The 19,619-nt window shown below is 48.7% G+C and overlaps 1 protein-coding gene across 4 annotated transcripts in view; it reads right to left on the minus strand.

Moving 5' to 3' along the window:
* Positions 1–19,619, minus strand: part of UBR4 (ubiquitin protein ligase E3 component n-recognin 4) — a 118,445-nt gene that overhangs the window by 64,740 nt on the left and 34,086 nt on the right. For 3 of the 4 annotated variants that reach the window (XM_053921229.2, XM_053921230.2, XM_053921228.2), the window contains exons 27-50: positions 19,118–19,215; positions 17,775–17,932; positions 16,766–16,975; positions 15,812–15,913; positions 15,405–15,505; positions 14,964–15,162; positions 14,419–14,607; positions 13,936–13,999; positions 12,587–12,778; positions 11,984–12,054; positions 11,746–11,893; positions 11,113–11,340; positions 10,325–10,495; positions 9,004–9,186; positions 7,730–7,888; positions 7,264–7,416; positions 6,649–6,876; positions 6,176–6,333; positions 4,846–5,017; positions 4,390–4,591; positions 3,119–3,282; positions 2,470–2,686; positions 1,396–1,612; positions 608–640 (exon numbers count right to left, since the gene is read on the minus strand). In XM_053921229.2, the coding sequence (XP_053777204.1) occupies positions 608–640; positions 1,396–1,612; positions 2,470–2,686; positions 3,119–3,282; positions 4,390–4,591; positions 4,846–5,017; positions 6,176–6,333; positions 6,649–6,876; positions 7,264–7,416; positions 7,730–7,888; positions 9,004–9,186; positions 10,325–10,495; positions 11,113–11,340; positions 11,746–11,893; positions 11,984–12,054; positions 12,587–12,778; positions 13,936–13,999; positions 14,419–14,607; positions 14,964–15,162; positions 15,405–15,505; positions 15,812–15,913; positions 16,766–16,975; positions 17,775–17,932; positions 19,118–19,215 (3,817 nt within the window). The remainder of the gene's footprint in view (positions 1–607; positions 641–1,395; positions 1,613–2,469; positions 2,687–3,118; positions 3,283–4,389; positions 4,592–4,845; positions 5,018–6,175; positions 6,334–6,648; positions 6,877–7,263; positions 7,417–7,729; positions 7,889–9,003; positions 9,187–10,324; positions 10,496–11,112; positions 11,341–11,745; positions 11,894–11,983; positions 12,055–12,586; positions 12,779–13,935; positions 14,000–14,418; positions 14,608–14,963; positions 15,163–15,404; positions 15,506–15,811; positions 15,914–16,765; positions 16,976–17,774; positions 17,933–19,117; positions 19,216–19,619) is intronic. The other variant, XM_053921231.2, reaches the window with a different exon arrangement.

Consider the following 19,619-nt stretch of genomic DNA (forward strand, 5'->3'; position numbering starts at 1 on the left):
TAATGACACTTCAAAGCACCTTGAGAAACCTGAGCAATTTTCTCTTGGGTAAAGAACAGGAAACCCAACTGCAGGAGGGCACCACGGAGCACGTGCCCCAGGGCCAACCCTGGGGGTTCGTGTGCACAGTGTGAAGACCAACACTCTGACTGCGGAGACTCGGACAGAAAGGGAAAGGACTGAAAGGGCAGCTGGAGGGAAAGGTCAAGGGTAGAGGAAGGCAGTAAAGAGCTTGGGAAGAGGGACCAGAGGCGTAAAATGAAGGGGGATGGAATAAGCTCTCCAGAGGCTTTTCAGATGGCAGGACTTCTCCGCTGTCCCACCGCCCCTGGCCGCCCTTCTCGTCCACTGCAGAGGGCACAGAGAGGAACGGGGTGAGGAAGACAGAGCCAACGAAGCCTGAAGCGGCCAACACCAAGTGCGCACGCACCGCCCCCCCGCCCCATTCCCCGCTGCTCCGCGGACAGCTCTGCAGCCATGCAATGACCAGACAGAAAGAAGCAGGAGGACTCTCCACAGAAGCAGGACCAACGCCAAGCCACTTTGGGTCGCACGGCTCTCTGACACACACTCACTCGTGCAGAGAAAGGAAAGAAGGCATACTAACCGGTCCAGCTTGGTTAGGGACTCAGTTTCAGAACTTTGGGGAGAAGCAAAGAAAAAAAAGGAAAAAAATGTGAAGCTCAGAGAAACCTGGAAACACATCCTAAGCAAACAATATAAGAATAGGGTAGGGGAACAAAGAGAGAAAAAGAGAGAGAAAGGGGAGAGAGGGAGGCTGCTGGTGGGAGGCAGTGATTCCAAGCCAGGCTATTCTTATGACTTACAATGTAAGGAACTCAACATCTTACATCATGAGTTACTTCATCTGCCGTGGCAAACCAGCAGCTACCTAGTGCAAAGAAGCCAAGCGCAGTGCTTAAGAAGGCCACTGGAGGGAGCCCAGGAGGCCCTCAACTCTGCTACAGAGGCAGTAGCCAACCTCTGGCAGCAGGGTTACCACCACATAAGTTGCTGCTGCAGAGAAAGATGAGAAATGACAGAATTAGAATGAAAGGGAAGATTTCCCCCTATAATTTCAGCAAGACTGGATCCTAATCCATAATACTGGCTTAAGCTTCTTAGTCAGCATCCTCTGGCTACTCCATAGGACACCTGAGCATTAAGAGAAGACACGGAAGCCCCGGCCAGAGACTGGAGTCGGGTGGCTCTCGGCACACTTCCAGGCTCTGCCTGCACTAAGGAGACAGCGAGTGTCAGCGAGTTGTGTGAAAACTTGAAAACCAAAGGCTAGACTTGGGGCAGTGCATGGAGACTGGCTCTCTCAAGACGCAAGCTCTGCCGGGAGGGTGCGAACCGGCGAGGACTGTAGCCAGCCCCTGCCAGTGCTGGTACCTCTCCAGGACCGTGCCGCTGGTCGCAGTGGGGGCGGCCGAGTCGCTCTCTCCAGTGCCATTGCTCTGGTTCAGGTTCGAAGGGCAGATGCTGCTGACAGCGGCCGACGGGAACTCTTCCGGGGGCTCATCTGGCCAGCCGAACTGCTCCTTAGTTTTGCCGTAAATTTTCACAGCGTCAATCATGGTGACTCCTGCCGGATCCACGGAGGCCCCGACTACAATAAGCGAGAGAAGGCCTTAAGGAGCACGTTCTCTGAAGGGCTAACCCCATGGCCTCCGAAGCAAAGACCAGACTAAGTCTGGGCAGAGTAGCAGATCACGTGCACGTCAGTCACGCACGAACCGTATCTCCTGAAGAGTTCAGCAGCACCGTAGTCTTGTACAGATGCTGAATACATGAAAACACACTTCCACTGACCACAGTCCGTGGGGCCTACCACTGGAAGAACAGCCGCTAACCATCGCTGTGAGGATCAGACCCTCTGGTGCTATCGGGGGCTACACCACCCATCCCCACCCCAAGGGAGCGCTGAGCACTCCTCTGTTCAAAGCACAGACCGCCGTCATCCACACCACAGCAGCAGAGGGCTGGCCAGTGAGTACTGGAGAGAGATGCCAGCCTTGTGAAAGATGGGGATTTGTACTCTGAGGGTCAACCGCATGACAAGGCAAGGACCACTAAACACCTCCCAGAGACGTGGGGCCTACGGCTCTCACCTGTGCTTTAAGACAGCCTTGTGATGCCACATGCTAATCTTGCCTCCACTCTGCAGAAACACACAGGCAGCCCCCCAGCAAGGCTGACCCACACCTGCAGAAGTGGGCACTGAGGCAGAGTGCGACCCTATGGGTGTCCGTTCCCCTGGGACCCCTCCTGTTCTCAAGTGCACCCTTTTCCTGTCACTTTGCATCTTTACATCTCAAATGAAGCTCAGAGGTTCATGCCGGTACAGACCACAGAGATATCAGTAGAGTACAGAGTTCCCAAAATACTGGAGAGCCAAAAGGGAAGTGGCCCTAGGTCAGCAGTCACAACGAGAAGGGTAGTCTGTGCCAGGGGCTGGGGACTCACTGAAGAGGTTCAGTTTCTTATCGGCCTGCAAGGCTTCTTCTCTGGTGAAGGGGAAGTCGAACCAGCGCGAGCGACTCAGGTTAAGCTGCATAGTTCTGCCGAAGATCTCAATGTATGACGGAGCCCGTTCGATGGCCTGGGTCCCGATCTGGATCCGCATGCCAGTCATCACCATTGTGCTGTTGTTGTTACTAATCTCAATGGTGAAGCCACCGGGCTGCAGGGCGGAAAGGCACACGTCAGAGAATGAATACAAGTTCTTACGGGCAAACCTGAGAACACCTTCCTCTGACAGTGTCTCAGTGTATGACCCCAGACAAGACCTGTATCCTGCCAGCCCCCTGGTAATCTCTTCCTTGCTGCCAAAGATGGGCACACTGAGTCAAGGAGTAGAGCTCTTCAACTTCAGGCTCCCTTCTCCCCAGCATGAACCACCCCTGGTCCTCTGCACAACAGCCCTGCTGGTAACATCGTGCAGAAGCCCTTCTGTGTGAGACTGAAAACATTCATTTACTCCGGGTGACCCCCAGGACACTCCGGGGTCAACTAGGATCAAGGGAAAATATCTTATACTTGCATTCTAAAGAGAGATATGTTCTCGAACAATGCTGTTTCTGAGGGACTGAACCCAGCCGGACGCAGTCCTCACCTTGGTGTTGGCCACGTACATGCCAGTGGAATTCAGCCGGTGCTTTATCTGTTGTGCATTGTAGACCTGCAGGAGGTCATTACCACCAAACTCCACATCTGTCAGCTGCTGGTTGTGCTCAAAGAAGTCTATGGGGAAGGTCACCTGGCTGGACGTGCGGGTCGCTGTGGAGAGCAGCACCAGATCGCCAGAGAGCACTGGTGAGTGTGGTCTCTGCCACCTCCTGCCCCCTCCCAGCGGAGCCCACACTCACGTGCTCCGAGCTTTCTAGACAGACTCTGGGCTACAATGTTTGCATCGGTACGATGCCTACACGTGGGGAGCTGTCCAACAGTCCTCATCCCTACAACCACAACATCACCTAGCAGGACAAAGACATCTGGTGTTGGTTTGGGTGCTGTTTATCACACAACAACAGGTCCTCTCATAGCTGCTTTAAGTAAAACCAACAGAAAGTATTTCTTTGCAGGAGGATGAGCTGCGCCGGCATCTCCCACGCAGGTAGTGGGAGGACCCCCGCAACCGTCTTTGCCGAGCCAGATTCACTTGCTCCTAAATTCAGGCCTTCACTCCCCGAAGAGTCCTCTCTCAGTCAGGAGCAGGGCTCCCAGCTCAGAGACCTGTGAGTGGCTCCGCACTACTCAGGGGAAACTGACCAACTGAAGAGCCTACTCCTGCATTAGCTCCATCCTGCACTTCACACGGGGCAAGATATTCCCCCTAAACCCAGAGAAAACATTTCAAGCACGGACTGAGGGGTGATTCTTTACTGGGCACCAGAGAATGGCCGGCCCGAGGTGGATGCCAACGGGCACGCCCCACTTACGTGATGTGCCTCCAAAGCCACACAGAACACCGGCAGCCTTAGGAAACTCCACTCTACTTTTTAGAAATTAGCTGGCCCACATCCCTACCTTTACAAAATGTGCAAGTGGGCTCTGGCTGGTGTGGCTCAGTGGATTGAGTGTCAGCAAACGAACCTAAAGGTCATTGGTTCGATTCCCAGTAGGGGCATGTGCCTGGGTTGCAGGCCAGGTCCCCAATTGGGGGTGTGTGAGAGGCAACCAATCAACGTTTCTCTCCCTCTCTTTCTCCCTCCCTTCCCCACTCTCTAAAAATAAATAAAATCTTTAAAAAATAAAATAAAAATAAAATTTTCAAAATGTGCGAGCAGGATGATCACTGATCCCTCATGGATGTTACCACAGTCCACTCCGCGTTGCCTCTAGAAGACCGCCGCCCACCCCCCAGCAGCCTTGGGGAGGCCTTACTGATGGTGGCCGTTTTGCGCTTTCGGACAGGCTTCATTATGCTGATGACACTGCTGGGCTGCAGGGACGGCTGCAGCCAGTAGGAGGTGTTCTCCACATTGGCCATGTAAATGCGCAGGCTGCCGTCCTCGCACAGCAAGATCATCGTCGTCCGCTGCTGCTCGTTGCAGGCTGTGTGCCTAATGGCGACCATGTCTTGGATCTAGGAGAGGGGGCGGAGGAGGGCGTTAGTTCCTGTTCCTGTAGATCAGAACCTACAGAGAGAATGAGGCAGAGAAGCAACCGGTCTCATGGTCAGCTGCAGGGCTGCATGAGGGTGACACAGGCATCCAGGAAAAAATGGATCCAAACGCTTTCCTAGACCTCCACTGGAAAAGCTGGGAAAGGAGCGCCACACACAAATATAAAACTAGACCAGGCTCAGTCTGTTCGAGTGACCCGAGAATGTGCACTGACCTTTGCTTTAGCAGGAAGAGTCTTTATCTCTTGAATGAGAAAAGTGTCTGGTTTCACCATAACTACCAGCGGCACACCTGTCGTTTGCTGGACACAGCACACCAAACCAGGGTGGTTCATCACCTCAGACCACTGGCAGAGGGCAGGAGACGTCTTACTGCCACCATTGGAACTGCGGACAACAAAGGTGGCCATGGTTAGGTATCAATCGACATCTACCGGTGCTTTCTTTGACCTAGAGGACATCCTCACTGAATGCTGGACTCCCGGAGCAAGATACCTGTGCAGGAGCTCAATTCCCCACGAGTCACAGTCCTTTTCTGGGCCGTGTACACACTTCCATGTGCCCCAACGGGTGTACCCAGTGGGGGCCTGGTTAGGACCTCCTAAGCTGGATTCCACTGTCTGTGGGAAGAGGTGACCCCACCTGCCCAGGGGCTGTCAACTACACAGGGCCGTGGAGCTGCCTACGGCTGATGGCCCACTGTCCTATGAAGAATCTCCAAGCACTTCAAGTTGTGTGTGAGTGGTTTCATCCCGAACCAGGTAATTCACAAAACAGAGACCAGAGACAAAGCGCTAGAATGGCCCTTCGAAAGCAGGTAAGAAAGACAGGGCAAAGTCCTAAACCTCTTCTTCCTCCTCCCTAAACAACCACTCTCTACTTCACACACACCTCTATTATCTGGAGACCTGATGGAAGCCCTGACCTCTCCAACCCCGACCACGGCACGGCCCCACTACTGAGGCCATGTGTGTCCAGGAGAAACCTGCTTTCCCTTCTCAGAACTCAGCAATCACATTAAAATCAGGTTTGAGGCCCTGACCAGTGTGGCTCCGCTGGCTGGAGTGTTGTCTTATAAACCGAAAGGCTGCAGGTTTGATTCACAGTCAGGGCGCACGCACAGGTTGTGGGTTTGACCCCCCAGTCAGGACGCACGTGGAAGGCAGCCGATGGATGTCTCTCTCCCCCCCTGTCTCCCTCCCCTGCCCTCTCTCTAAAATCAATAAGCACGTCCTGCGAAGAGGGTAAAAAAAACCCAGTTTGCTGCCATGACTATAGCATTTCCTTCTGAGTGACAGTGGCCCCACCCTGAACCACCTCTTACGGCCTGGGGTCTCCATGGTGGGGAACAAAATAAGCAGACAGCCAAAAGTGCCAATACCGGATGTCGCGTGATTTTAGAGATACCAAGCAGGGAAGGGAGACGTTTGCTGGACTAAAGTACATTTCACCAAATCCGTAACAGACACCAGTACTTGGGAGGGAGGTGGAGCTACTCTACTGAACGTGGCCGTCATGAAGCTGATCAGGACGGGCCCTTCCCACCTTTTGATGTTGATGGAGAAGAGCTGCAACACCTCCAGAGTCGTCCTGCTGATGGTGGCTGCAAACGATTTGCCTTGGCAGTAGCTGAAGAACAGCATCTGCAACACGTGGGAGTAGTAGACAGACACACCGCCACCTGCCACCTGGCTGTTGGTGTCCTGTCAGGACAGAACACAACACCTACATCAACTTCGTGCGTTGCCCTGGGTGCCAGCTTCCCGTTGTGCTGGTGGTTAGTTTTCAGTCGAGATGCTGGGCCCTCACAGCCTGAGCACGAGATCCCTGTGGCTAAGTCTTAAACACACTTGGGAATAAAGAAATATCAAGTTGAATCAGTTTAGTCCTAAAAGACAAGAGTTTTTGCTATGAGATAAAAAGTTAGAAGCAAAAAGGGGGAAAAAAAAACCCCCAACAGCAGAGTTGTTAAGCTAATTAAATCTGGAATAGAAGGAAATGGCAACATTTGCTCTAACCTTCAGGTCCTCGTGGTTGACTTCCAGAACATTAGTGACATAGAAGGGTCCCTGCTGGGCGCTGCTGGCCTCCTCCATGAGCTGAGTATAGATGTACCCAGCTGAAGACATTATGACAATGATGTTTTTCCCCTCCTCGTTGAAGAGGAAGGTAACGTCTCGTATCTTTGAGCTGGGCAGGAGAAAGTAGAAAGTCGGACTCAAGGCATCAGCAGACAGGTCATAGATCTGCAGAATGGAAGGGAGAGAGAGGAGATAAGGGGGATCTATTGCAGCTCCATCCCCGAATGATCCTGGTAAATCCAAAGAGCTGCAATGGGTAACTATCCTTTCTCTCCCTGAAGGAACAGAGTAGGGGGAAGACACATATCAACCAATTCTGTGTCAAGTACGGTAATAGCGGTGCACTTGGTACAATGTGGGCAGAAGCAGAATTAATTTCATGTTGCCTACGCACAGAAAGCTGCTGCTCACCAATGGAACAAAAGGCAACAGAACGTTAGGATTCTTTATTGTTAATTTCTGGGAAAAGCTAGCACACAATGGAGATCAGACATTCTGGGTTTAAAAGCAAAACTATCCTGGGACCACACCATCAAAGAGCTGTTACTGTACCTTGACGAAGTCTGCGGTGACGATCGCTAACTCAGTCTGTGAACCAGGTAACCACACGGCTTTGATGATGAAGTTCCCTGTTGCCAACTGGGGGTGTAACACCAAGTGATCCGAAACGGAACCTGAGCTACTGAAGGTCAGCACATGGCAGTCCTGGACACAGGTTAAGGGACAGAACGGTGGAAAGGTGATCTGGAAACAGGCTAATTCATTTCAGAGTTCTAACGTTTCCTTTTCTTCCCTAACATTCCCTGCCCTCAGGCAGTATTCCGACAGTCTAGGACATGTTCAGGTTTCGAGAACATACAAAGACTATCCCACCATAAACACAATCTAGAAGGAATTCAGAGAAAGGTTTCTTTTGCACTCCAATGGTTTCTAAGTTTAACCTCCATCACCGCTAAGAGCAAGTGGTGCTGAGAACAGGAGAGAGACGGTGACTAGGATCCTGGATCAGGATTGTTACCTTCAGCCCACATACAGCCAGGTAGTCTTCCTTGCATGGATTCCCAGTGAGGCTCAACACAGTGAAGGGGACTGGAGCAGACGCCAGGCGGGTCAGAGTCAACTTCCTTTTGCTGGAATCTGCTTGCTTCAAGAGTGCAGAGAGCTGCAGAACAGTGATCTGCAAAGGAGCCATGAGCAGTTTCTTCTTAAACCTGGGCTTCTCAGGGAACAGAGCAATAACACCAAGTCCTTGGATAGGGATACTAGTTTGCACTTGTTTACTGTAGATGAGCCTCTTTGGAAAACCCTAGACCAATAGCATCAGCCTCTATTTCTCCTGGCTGAAAAATATGGAATGTTCTTTCATGTCCTCCTTCCAGTGAGAATCAAACAAATGAGTAATAAAACCAATTTCTCTTTGTATAATCAGTTCATAAATAAAAAATTTCTATGTACTATAACCTTTCTAAGTCTACTGCGAAATGTTTCTGAAAGTACTTTTGAGCCCTGGCTGGTGTGGCTCAGTGGATTGAATGCCAGCCTGTGGACCAAAGGGTTGACAGTTCGATTCCCAGTCAGGGCACACGCCTGGGTTGTGGGCCAAGTCTCCAGTAGGGGGCACACAAGAGGCAACCACACACTGATGTTTCTCTCCCTTTGTCCCTCCCATCCCCTCTCTAAAAATAAATAAAGTCTTTAAAAAAAAAAAAAAAGTATTTTGAGCTGTTAAGAACATACATATCTCTAGCTTGTTTTTTACTTCTAAGATAATGTAAACTTTACTGGTGATAGAGAAGCCAGAATACAGAAAAAACAAGAGTTAAGATAACCACCATCCTCTCACCTTCTACTGGTTCTGTAACACAACATATAAACTTCCCTGTGTCCTTAGAGGGCTGGGAGGGCAGGAAAGAACTAAATAAGGAACGCTGAGCCTTCCTATGAAGCTGTTTATCTCTTGCCTTACGCCTTCCAGAGTGACAAAACTGGGCGAGACCGGGGGCCACGCTGTCATAGGCAACTGCTGACCATTACCTTTCCCAGAGGCTTGAAGGACGTGTTGCGTGGGAATTTACTAACTAGAAACAGAATCTGTTCTAGTCACACCGGGTCTCAGTCTAATCTAGTAACTAAGGGTGCACTAGAAAGGCTCATTCAGTGCTGTCCCTAATGCAGTCCTAGAAACTGATAAACTTTGTCTGAGGGCCAAACTGAGCGCAGTCATGTGTCTGTCTTATTAGCGCTTAAAACAAACAGGACCTGAAGTGAGCGGGAAGGAAGCAGAGGACCCACCTTGCCTTTCTCATGGCTGACGGCCAAATGCTGGCGGCGCCCGTGGGGGGAGGAAAGCACACACATAGCCACCCGCCTGAGCACGTGGGCGCTGATGAGCTGCCGAATGGTCTGGCCCTGGTCTCCGCTGTAGTTCATCCGAACATTCTCAAAGGCGCCTTCCTGGGAGCCTAAGGTGGGAACCTGGCAAAGAGGGAAGCAGAGGGAGGCGGCAGTAATAAGACAAACAAGGTCAAGTGGACTCACACACACTACTCAGGTGATGAAGATGCTGCAGCCTGGTCATTCCAAGTCAATGGATTCTGATCTCTGATCCACGGGCGCTGGTACACTTGTAAAGTTATTATCAGTCCAGTAAGAACAATGTTGTGAATGTTTCATAAAGCTAAGCTTAATTAATGAAAACTACTGGCTCTTAAAAAATGTATGCCTTTTTTAAAAAAATAAAATGACAGTGACGAGGGAATTTTTTCTCATTGATCTAACCTAGGAAAACTAAAAGTCAGCAGCTCTATGGGTCACCAACACCACCCCAGTATTTTTTATCTTCATCTTTAATATCTAGAAGCCTAAAAACAATGCTCTAAAACTGTGACTGTTTTTTGATTGTTTCTTTGTTTTGAGAGTGAAGAAAACACACTGGACCACATAGGTGTCTTACACCCTTATATCCGGGTATCCTGGACTTAAAAGAAATGGATTCAGAAACATCTTTTATGTGCAACCACTGTGTAAAACTGTAACTGATTTTTAATAAAATAGCTAAATATATGTGTATAGGTATGCATGTGGATTTCCATATGAACATTCTACCCTTAAAGCAGTCATCTTGGGAGACCTAGCCATGTACCTCATTCATTTTTGCACTTCCCACTAAAGAAGCCAGGCAGACCCCGCCGGAAGTCTATTCTCAGTGCTGAGCACAGGTTTTAAAGTGGATGATGACTTCCAACTTATGACCCATGTCATATGAAGAACTAAAGGAACGCTACCTAAAGCAAAAGAGGACAAACACTACTTTTGCAAGTCAGATGACTCTTAGGGGAGAAAATACAATACAGAGGTTTTCTATTTTATATACAGAAGAAATTTCTACTCTAATTGTCCCCAAATGAAGATCCTCACATCTTGGTGGACTGAAAATGGGACGTACTCCAAACGACTTCTTTACAAGACACGCCTCGTGTGCTGATTGGCACACTGGATGTCACGACACCTCAGGTTCCAAGTTTAAAACGGCCAGAGACTGACTGTCCTAAGGATGTTTCTTAGAGCGTGTAGCACGCTGCGAATCTCCGTTCCCTGACCTTGACACACTCACCATGAGCTGGTCTGTCATCTCCACCACCTTGTCCACTGTGTGTAGCTCGCGCAGGGCTTGCTGTGCCCGGCTGCTGCTTCCCACGGCTGAAGCCTGCTGAAAGTTGGTCTGAATGGCGTCCATGAGGAAATTGAGCATGTCTAACACGAGAGGAGCGAAGGAGAAATTGGCCTGAGAAAAATCCAAATACACAAATGAAAAAAAAAAAGACAAAAAATTATGGGTCATACTCATCATAATAATCTTGCCAGAATCTACCTTCAGAATCCATTTTGGAGAATCATCTCCTCCTCTCAATACTGGACTTGATCCCAATCAATACGTGACTGTGCTACTAACTCTAGAGCAACCTTCTAAACTAGGAGTCTCACACAGACGCCCTAACGCCCAGTCACGTCCATCACGCAGGATTAGTTCCCTTCTCTCCTGTGAAACTGGAATGGTGCCAGTTACGTACTATCCTTGGGAAATTTGAGAAAGTTATCACTCACATCATGTCCTGTATTCTATGCTTCAGATGAAGAACCCTGGCCAAGAAAGGGAGCTCTACTGTATCACAGAACTAAAACCCGCCCTCCCACAGACCCCGTTAACACTCCTCAGTGATACACCCTTGCCTCTCAGGCACGACGGACCACACCCCCCTCACGTTCACACTGTGGAACGGAGCACAGCTAGAGAAAGGGGCAGCGGCTCCCAGGCCCACCAGTGGGGCTGCACGGACAGTCCTGTGCACCGTCTGCAAGTGACCACCTCCGCCCGTGGGGCTGGGCGCCCTCGGAGCCCACCTGGTTCTGCAGCTCTTCCCGGCAGCCCTCCACTGTGCGGCACAGGCTGCTCTTCTTGGGCTTCTCCTCGTCAGCACCCTTGCCATCGCTGATGGTGACTTTGGCCTTGTCCGCGGGGGACGTGCTGGTGTGGCGCACCAGACTCTCCGACACCCTGGGCTCACTCTGAAATGCTGACTCCTTCATGGTGGAGCTCATGCCACTGCTAGGTGTTCGCTTCACCAGCGCCTGGGACAGAAAACGTCAGAGGCCCTAAGCTCTTGCCACAAGCACAGATGAAAATAAGGCCTAAGGTCTTGGAGACAAATCTGACCCAAAGGAGAAACTGGCTAGCCATTTAAACAACAGCCAAAGGCCCGAATGCCAATCTTCGTGGTAATCGCCTAACGTCTAAAACTTACAGAGTAACAGGTCTTGATTACAACATCAGAAACTATGAAGACAGTCTTAAAAAAAACTCCAAGATCTCGAATGACCCTCCCTGCAAGTTCTAACATTCTTACAGCATCATCAATGATAGAATCAGAATTCACCCCTAGACCCAGGTGACACGCAGATTTCCTAGTCTGGTTAAGCCTTGTCATGTCCCTAACGAGTCGCCCCTTCAACCCAGCAAGAGTGCCAATCTCTCACCAAGCAGCTGCCATCTTCCTTGGCTCCACAGTCACAAAAGAAGGATCCGTACTTGGCATAGGAAATCTCGTGATCCTTGTGGCACACCTTGGCACACACTGTGCACACACCCACCCCATCAACCATCTTGCAGGTGTGGCAGTGGTACCTATGAGGGACAAGAGCCAGCAAATGAACCCCGAATTCCCAACAACCAAAGCCTGGCAAACCCTCACCCAAAAGGGAGAACTGTTCTTACCAATGCTGGTTCATGAATTCCTTCTGAGTGATGGTGAAAGTGCACAGTTTATTGCAAAGAGAATCTTCATCCTTCAAAGATAGTAAGTCCCTTTAACTGGAAATACACCCCTCCAGACACCCACAAAAACACAACCTACGTAAATGATAGACTCATAAATGACAAGTAGAAACCTGGAAATGGTTTGCAGGCTATAAATGTGCTATAAATTCAGGTGAGACCTTAGAGTTTTGTGGTTGAGAGAGAAATCGTATGTTTTCTCTACAAAGGAGCTCACACCGTCCCCACGAAAAGAGCTCATCCCTGAAACCCCATCGTGGATGCACAAACGAAGGAACAGCAGGGTAACTGCCTCTGGATGGAAGAAGGCGCACGCCTATTCAAAAGGCCTTTCCCCCAAGGGATTGGGTCCCTACAGCTTGCTCTGCAGGCCTGGAGAAACACTCCGGCATTAATCACATTAATGTGGGAGACAGCAATAAGGACTGTGGAGTTTTGAAGCTCCCAAGGCCTGGGAGAGCGATCCAAGAGCTTGTTAGCGTGGGCTCTGCAAGCGCCAGTTAGGAGTCACCTTGTGGTTACCTTGGGTTACGTGGTACTTACTGAATCCTCAGCCTGGGAGTCTTCCTCTTCCACTGCCAACTCCTCCACCCAGTCTGAGTCCACCTCGATGGCCCGTTCTTCCCCATCCACTGAGAGGTGACTTGGGCCTTGGCCATTACTTTGGCTCAGTGCATTGGTGACATCAGCCAAGTAGGACATAATATGGCACGTGCACTCCAGCACTACCACATGCTACAAGAGAACATCACCGTACCATGAAAACCTTGCTTCTCCACGGCTCACACGTAAACTACGTTTTCTCAAGTTTTTCCCAATAACGGTCAATTTCAGAGGAATGGTATAAAAGCAAAAAGAAAAAAAAAAAGACAAAAAGAGTTTTAATTACCCATCTCCCCAACTCTTAGCACTACGACCACATGTAGCTGGTCAATAAATTGTACTGAGTTACTATGTATTCATTTACTCTCAAGCACAAACATAAGTCTCTATAAAACCTTACAGAATGAAGTAAAACTGCAATTAGAGAAGGGGAGAAAAAGGAAGAAAAATCATTAAAAAAAAAAGACTGGACTAAAAATATGAATAGGCTCTCGTTAGCATTTTTTCTACCATTAGCATTTTTTAACCATTAGTGAAAGACATTTAAATTCCTGGGTTTTTAATCAGGGCAGCAGAAAAGAAGCAGCTTCAGAGATCAAGTGAAAGAATTTCCAATAACCCACCGCAGGTAGTTCATGCTTGCCTAAAATGCCCAACAGTCCGGCATCAAAGCTCAGACTTCTCAGTTCCTCACTCTGCACTAGACTGTTCAGAGCTGAAGGGATAAAGATTAGCATGAAAAGAGGGAGAAACGAATGGCGTGGTGGTGGGTCTCAAAGGCCAGTTATCTGTCCTTGGCCACCTAGGTCACGTTCCGGAAAGGGGATGAAGGGTGAGGGATGCCGGGATGCAGGGCTCCTGTCAGTCTGAACCCTCCTTCTCAGCACAGCGACCTGAACCCTCAGGCGAAGACAACAATTCTAGAACCTAGACTGCAGCTGAGGAGGTGGTCTGCAACCCCGTGCGACACCTACCAGGGCGCACAGATCCAACGTAGGGGCAGGGGACAGTTTTCCAGAGCACACCAGCATCTAAACGCAGCCGAGTTCACCATGTTTTAAGAAGGATTCTGGTGGGTGTTTACCAGAATATTTCCTCCCACCAAATCTTGCCACCCAGAAGGCACCAGAGGGTACCGTTAGCAAGTACACATCTCTAGGACTCTGAGATTACAGCCTAATCCTCTGTACCCTGGCCAGGGACAGAGGCCAGCAGAAAGGAGAGACTTCACCTGACTGCAAACATGGAATCATTACTTCCTGGCTGTGGTTGCTTCTCCGTTTTCTTACCTTTCCATGCATTACGTTGGCATTCAGTTTTTCAACCACATTCTTCTGTGACAGGTATTTCTTGCTATCCCAAAGAAAAACAGAGGGGAGAGGGGCATGAAATCAGATGAATCAAAGGAAGCAAGCGTCTTCATGGATCTTGCATCAATTTGCGGACACTATGAAGCAAAGGCATTCTTAGAACACGATGTAGGCAATCAGAGGATGGGATGCTGTGGCCTTATCAATGACACTTAGTATAGTCTCCCCAAGACTTCTCCCAGAAATAATGAACAGGAAACCCTACTAAGAAAATAAGGAAGATTAAGTACAAAGTGAACAGTTATTGGCTACTCCTCAATCCCTGATAAAGAGGTAGGGATTCAAATTCCTTTTATATTCACTCTGAGCAACGAAGAAAATAACCTGCAATTACTCATCCCCCTATCCCCTAACTGCAATGTTGTAACCTACAAATGGGTTCTTCTAATTTCATCATCTTACCATCTACTTAGCCAGTCCACAGCAGCATTATGAAGCTGAAGGTGGCCAGCACCTTGACCTGCACTGGCCAAGGTGGCCATCACAACCATGAGTTCAGGGAAACCAGTTCCATCACCGTTGGCCAGCATCTCTGTTGCCATGGGGATTAGGGTACCCAGAAGCACAGCACACACACCTTCCCCGACTTGGCTGGTAGAAAAGAAACAGCAAATTGGTGAGTAATTAGCAGGACTCTGACTCCATGTACCTCTAAATTTGTAGGAGTACTTAAAGAAAGTTTCAAATTAAACACTGAATGCATGACTATATATACTTTGGACTTGGGCTACTGGAGTACAAAACTCACAGCTAAGTTACAACAGGCCAAGTCACCGGAAAAGTTTTCCACACGAAAGATCAAAGAGCTCTACTAGACTCCTTGAGTGAAAGAGCTATGAAGTCACTGAAAATACCAACGACTGATGCCTGAAGGAAAGAGAGGGTCAAAAGTCTCAACATATTTCTGGAGTCATTAGGGCCAACCGACATAAATGCAGTTATTCTACCTGTTCTCCCGAACGATGTACGTAGTCAGCAACTGCAAGAGCTGCCGGTTCTCCTGAATTATATCCAGCTGATCAGAATCTTTGGGAGGCGCCGTGGTCATGCGGGTGAGCCAGGCTTGGAGACGCACAGGCTCCACGCAGGCCAGCTGTGCCAGAGAGCCACAGAGATGCAGAAGGCTCGGGTTAGGGCTCTTCTCGGCTGGGGACAGACCAAGGGGCCAAGGTCAGTGAAAGAGGGCAGGAGGAAAGGAAGGTACATATTGAGAGCCAGGAAAGGGGAAAGGCTCCAGCAAGTTTTCAACTTCCTTCCACACTTTCTCTGAGGGATTCTCTTCACTTGTTAGCATTTTCATGCGGCAGCTACACTCGGGCAGCAGATATGCACAGTATTAGCCAGACATCAAAGTTCCCATAAGGAGATTACTAAAAGCTGTCACTCACTCAGCTGGAAGAGTTTGGTGAAGAATTTCAAAACTCGGTTACAGAACTTAGCAGAGAGGTTCTCATTGGCTGTTGCCATCATGATCTGCACGAGTTCTCCACTGGGAGGCAGAAAGGGGAAAAAGAGGGAAGAGCCCCATTAAGCCACTGTTGCCATTTCTCCACAATCTCATGTCCTCTGAGGGAGCTGGTCATTGGTGAGTCAACACCACAGGTGTTCATGACATCAGCTCCTCATCAGTAACCTCGAGGAGTCCTCAGTCTGCCCGAGCCCTCCTGAAACACCGTTTGTACACTTAAGCCGTCCTTAAGTGTTCCTTGGGAAAGAATACCTAAGTCAACACAGACAGCTCCCTGCTGTCAGAAGGCATTCAAAAAATGTTCACTGAATAAAAAACAAGGCTCACCTGTCAGAGAAAAATTCCTCCATGGCTTTACGAGCCTGGCTGCTTTCCAGTTGCTTTTCCAAATACTGGAGACATTCCTCCAAGATGGATTCATCCAGTCCGCTGAGGGTCAGAAAGAAAAATTTGCAGAATTTTTTGCGCAAGACCCAAAAGAAGGTCTGTCTCAAAACTCCTAATACTGAGTTTTAAAAACCTAAAGTTAGTTTATGCCTGAACCTTGAAGGTAATATTCAATTTTGTCTTGTCAAGTTAGCATAAAGCCTGGCACACAAGCCCTCAATAAATGTTTGATAAATTAAACTGTAATAAAACACAAACAAGCCCTAAAATCTTAGATAAACGATGCAGTCAATGGCTAAGAGTCCAAAGGGACATCATTGTTATGGAAGGAGGGAAGAAAGGAAGGGAAAAGAAGAAAAGCCCATGATTTTAAAAAAACCAAACCTGGTCTCCTCACCAACATAAAGTAAAGAAATCCCAATATGAGCACACCTTATTTATACGGTGCTCAGTGGGGTAAAACTACAACCCATTCAACTGTTCCTCAGGGCTCGCCCACACCGACGCAGCCTCAGTAAGCTCTCAAAGCCACCCGACGCTGAGACCACTAATCCCACTGACTGCCCCTCTCAGTAGCGCGATCACAAAAATATTAGAAACGTTATCATTCTCTTCGTACACGTCATCACATCTAGTAGAGTGCTTGAGAAGCACCTGTTGAAATATTTCAAGTTTCCAAACCTGAACATGTAAGCCTTCCCTTTTCTTAATTTTCATTCCTAATAATTAATCATAAAGGAGGATTCCAAACCACCTTGCACGTACACCCGCAAGAACACAAAACACACACAGGTGCAACCAGAAGCTAGGGAGGGATGACGTGAAGAAGCCAGTGTCGGGACACCTCGCTGACTGCGGCAGGCCCAGGCACCCGTTCTCCGTGGGCAGGCTCACCTATTGGGATCCGCATGATTGGCCAGGATGTTGTAACAGCCAGTGATCAGCTTTTCGTACACGCGGGCCAGGAACTCATCAGACTCCGCGGGGCCCAGGATGCGCTCCAGGGAGTTGCTGCTGATCTCAGCGACGCTCTCGGTGCTCGACTCCAGCAGAAGGGGGAGCAGGGTCCGAATTACCTGTGGTGGGTTCATCTCATCGGACCAGCTTCGACAAAGAAAATGGAACCAAGTTAGTGAATGCACTCCTCCAAAAGACTGTGCAGCAGGCAGGGGGGAGTGGCGTGGGAAGAAGAGAGGGAAATTCAATCATTATTGAGGGATGGACTTTTATTCCAGTCTTTTTCCCTTGGTAGTTGCTTTATACATAGGTGCAATCATACAATTTCATATTCTTTTTTTTTCATTGCTATATCAGAAGTACAACTTATTTCTATATCAAAAACTCATTTATTAAAACAGTAAGTTGCACTTTATAATATTCAGAAATGAAAACTAACTAAAGCCTAAGCTAGGAATCAACCCAGACAACTTTTCTGCAACTCCCAGGAACCTGGATCACCTTTAGGGCAATGTGGTACAGGACTCTGCCCGTGACCTATGCACAGGAAGACAAAGAAGTCCCTCCATGGCCTGCCCGAACCCCCAAGGGGCAAGGTCTAACTCCCACAATGATTCCGGGGAAACGTGACGTCAAATACATCACTGTCACTTTAAAATTTGAACCCGGGCACCTTCCAACCACAGTGTATGACCTAAGGCCAGCATGCCTTTTATGAAAAATACTACACAGAAAGGGGAGGAGGTGCTCTGCTGGCCTCCAGAACTAAGTTAAACGTCCTTCTAGGTGAATGCTCATACTCTAATCTGAAGCAACAGGCTCTCTGCTATAGCAGCATGCACGAATTATTACAGTTATTCAAGAAAAAAAAAAACAAACATGACTTCCTTTCGCTATGACAGAATACAGGTGTAGAAAGCACTCAGGCTACGTAGCAGGAACTCACACAATGAGGTCTCCAGTCAGTCTGACCAGTGAGAGGAGGGTGTGCTTCAGGGAAGCAGCCAGGGGCAGACTTTGGCCACACAGAGTCCCCAGGTGAGCAGCCTGCACAGCACTGATGTAACTCTCTGAAGGGATGGTGTCATTGGCAAAGGCATTTCGCTGAATGGAGGCAAAAAAGACATGAATGGACAGACCATCTACCCACCCAGGAAAAAATTCTCAGGTGGGAAGAAAAGACGCTGAGCGGAGGGAAACGAAGGCCCTACCGAGGCTTATTTAAAGACAAGGGCTCTCCTTGGTGCACACCACTGTTCACCCTTGGAAGGAGGGGGGAGGGTTGGTAGAGGAGGCAGCTAACGCATTTCAGCTGGTTAAGTTCACACGGTGAACTTAAAATTTTAAAAGTTAGTTAAAATGGAGTTAGTACAAAGTTAAGGGACCCAATATCACTTCCTAAAGAATCAGAATATACTGCAGTTGACCCTTGATCTACTTGGAGGTCAGAGGCACTGACCTCCCATGCGGTCGAAATCTGTCTGGAACCACAGTGACAAGTCCCCAACCCCAGAACCGACGTTTAAACACGGCTGGATTGAACCGCATGGGCCGAGTGAAAAATCCACCTGTAAGTGCACCCACACACTTCAAACCTGTGTTACGCGAGGGTCAACTGTGTATTCAATGTGAAAACTACTGTCTCTATTGACTGAGAAGGATCTGGATTTTTGCAATGCAGCTGGGTCTCCATTACAAATATCTTAATTATCCTTGTATTGTAGCTCCAGGTGATGTAAACTGAGGTCACAATTACAAAGAAGGTATAACAAGATTATAATAGTTGGCTTTTCCAAAGAACTGTAGTAACAGAATAATCTGTTAATAGAGGTAATCGGAATAGAGCACGTACAAAGTTCAAATGAAATGACAGAAAATTAACAGTCTCCTAAAAGCCTAGAAATCCTAGAAGCTACTCCATGAAATTACAAGAGGAACATGTTCTTGACGTAACCAGAAAGGAAAGGAAATCCAGTTAACATTTACTGAGAATTCACGTGCCAGTACTGAGCCAGGCACTTCACACTTAACAGACCTAATCTACACGTCCCAGCAGTTAACAGATGAAGAAACTGAGGCTGAGCGGCTGTCCTGTGACACAGTGACACAGACGTCTTCACAAAAAGATCGTATGGGTGCCAGCAGGACCCAGCTGCGACTCAGCCACAGCAAACAACACTGCAGCACGCAAGCATCTCTCGGGGGCTGCTTTCGGCCCGAAGAATAACAACAGAACACAGGAGGCTGGGCTCCGCAGCCCGACTCCGGGGAAGACAGACAGATGCTCACCCAGGACCCGATGTTGGGGAACTCGTTGGTGTTGACGTTGTTCCAGGACTCACACACCCCCTGCACCGACGAGGGCAAGTTCGGAACCAGTGTCGGACCTAGTGGCGGCAAAATGACCAGCGATCACCACCAGAGAGCAAGGACAGGTCACAGCATTTTAAAAGTCAAGCTCAGATGCAGTTAAAGCAGCACCACAGCCCAGGCTGTCAAAGTAATTACTAAGATGGCGTAAACGGATATTGCAATAGCAGTACTATGTCCAGGAATTAGCTAATTGCTTAACAGCCAGCAATCTAATTGTAAGGTATTCATTTCCCACCATATTCACTTTCTAATCTGGCAAGTGAAGCAGACAACTGAGAACGATGCAAAGTGAGGGCAAGTCGTTACAAGTCAGGCTAAAATCACTATTAAACATCTGTTACACCTTCCACGAGTAAGTATTGCTTTGATCCTTTTTCTGCTTAAGATAAATCTTAAGGGCAGGAATCATTAAGAAGAG

The sequence above is a fragment of the Desmodus rotundus genome, chromosome 3 (assembly GCF_022682495.2).
Source record: "Desmodus rotundus isolate HL8 chromosome 3, HLdesRot8A.1, whole genome shotgun sequence".
NCBI classification, from domain to species: Eukaryota; Metazoa; Chordata; class Mammalia; order Chiroptera; family Phyllostomidae; genus Desmodus; species Desmodus rotundus.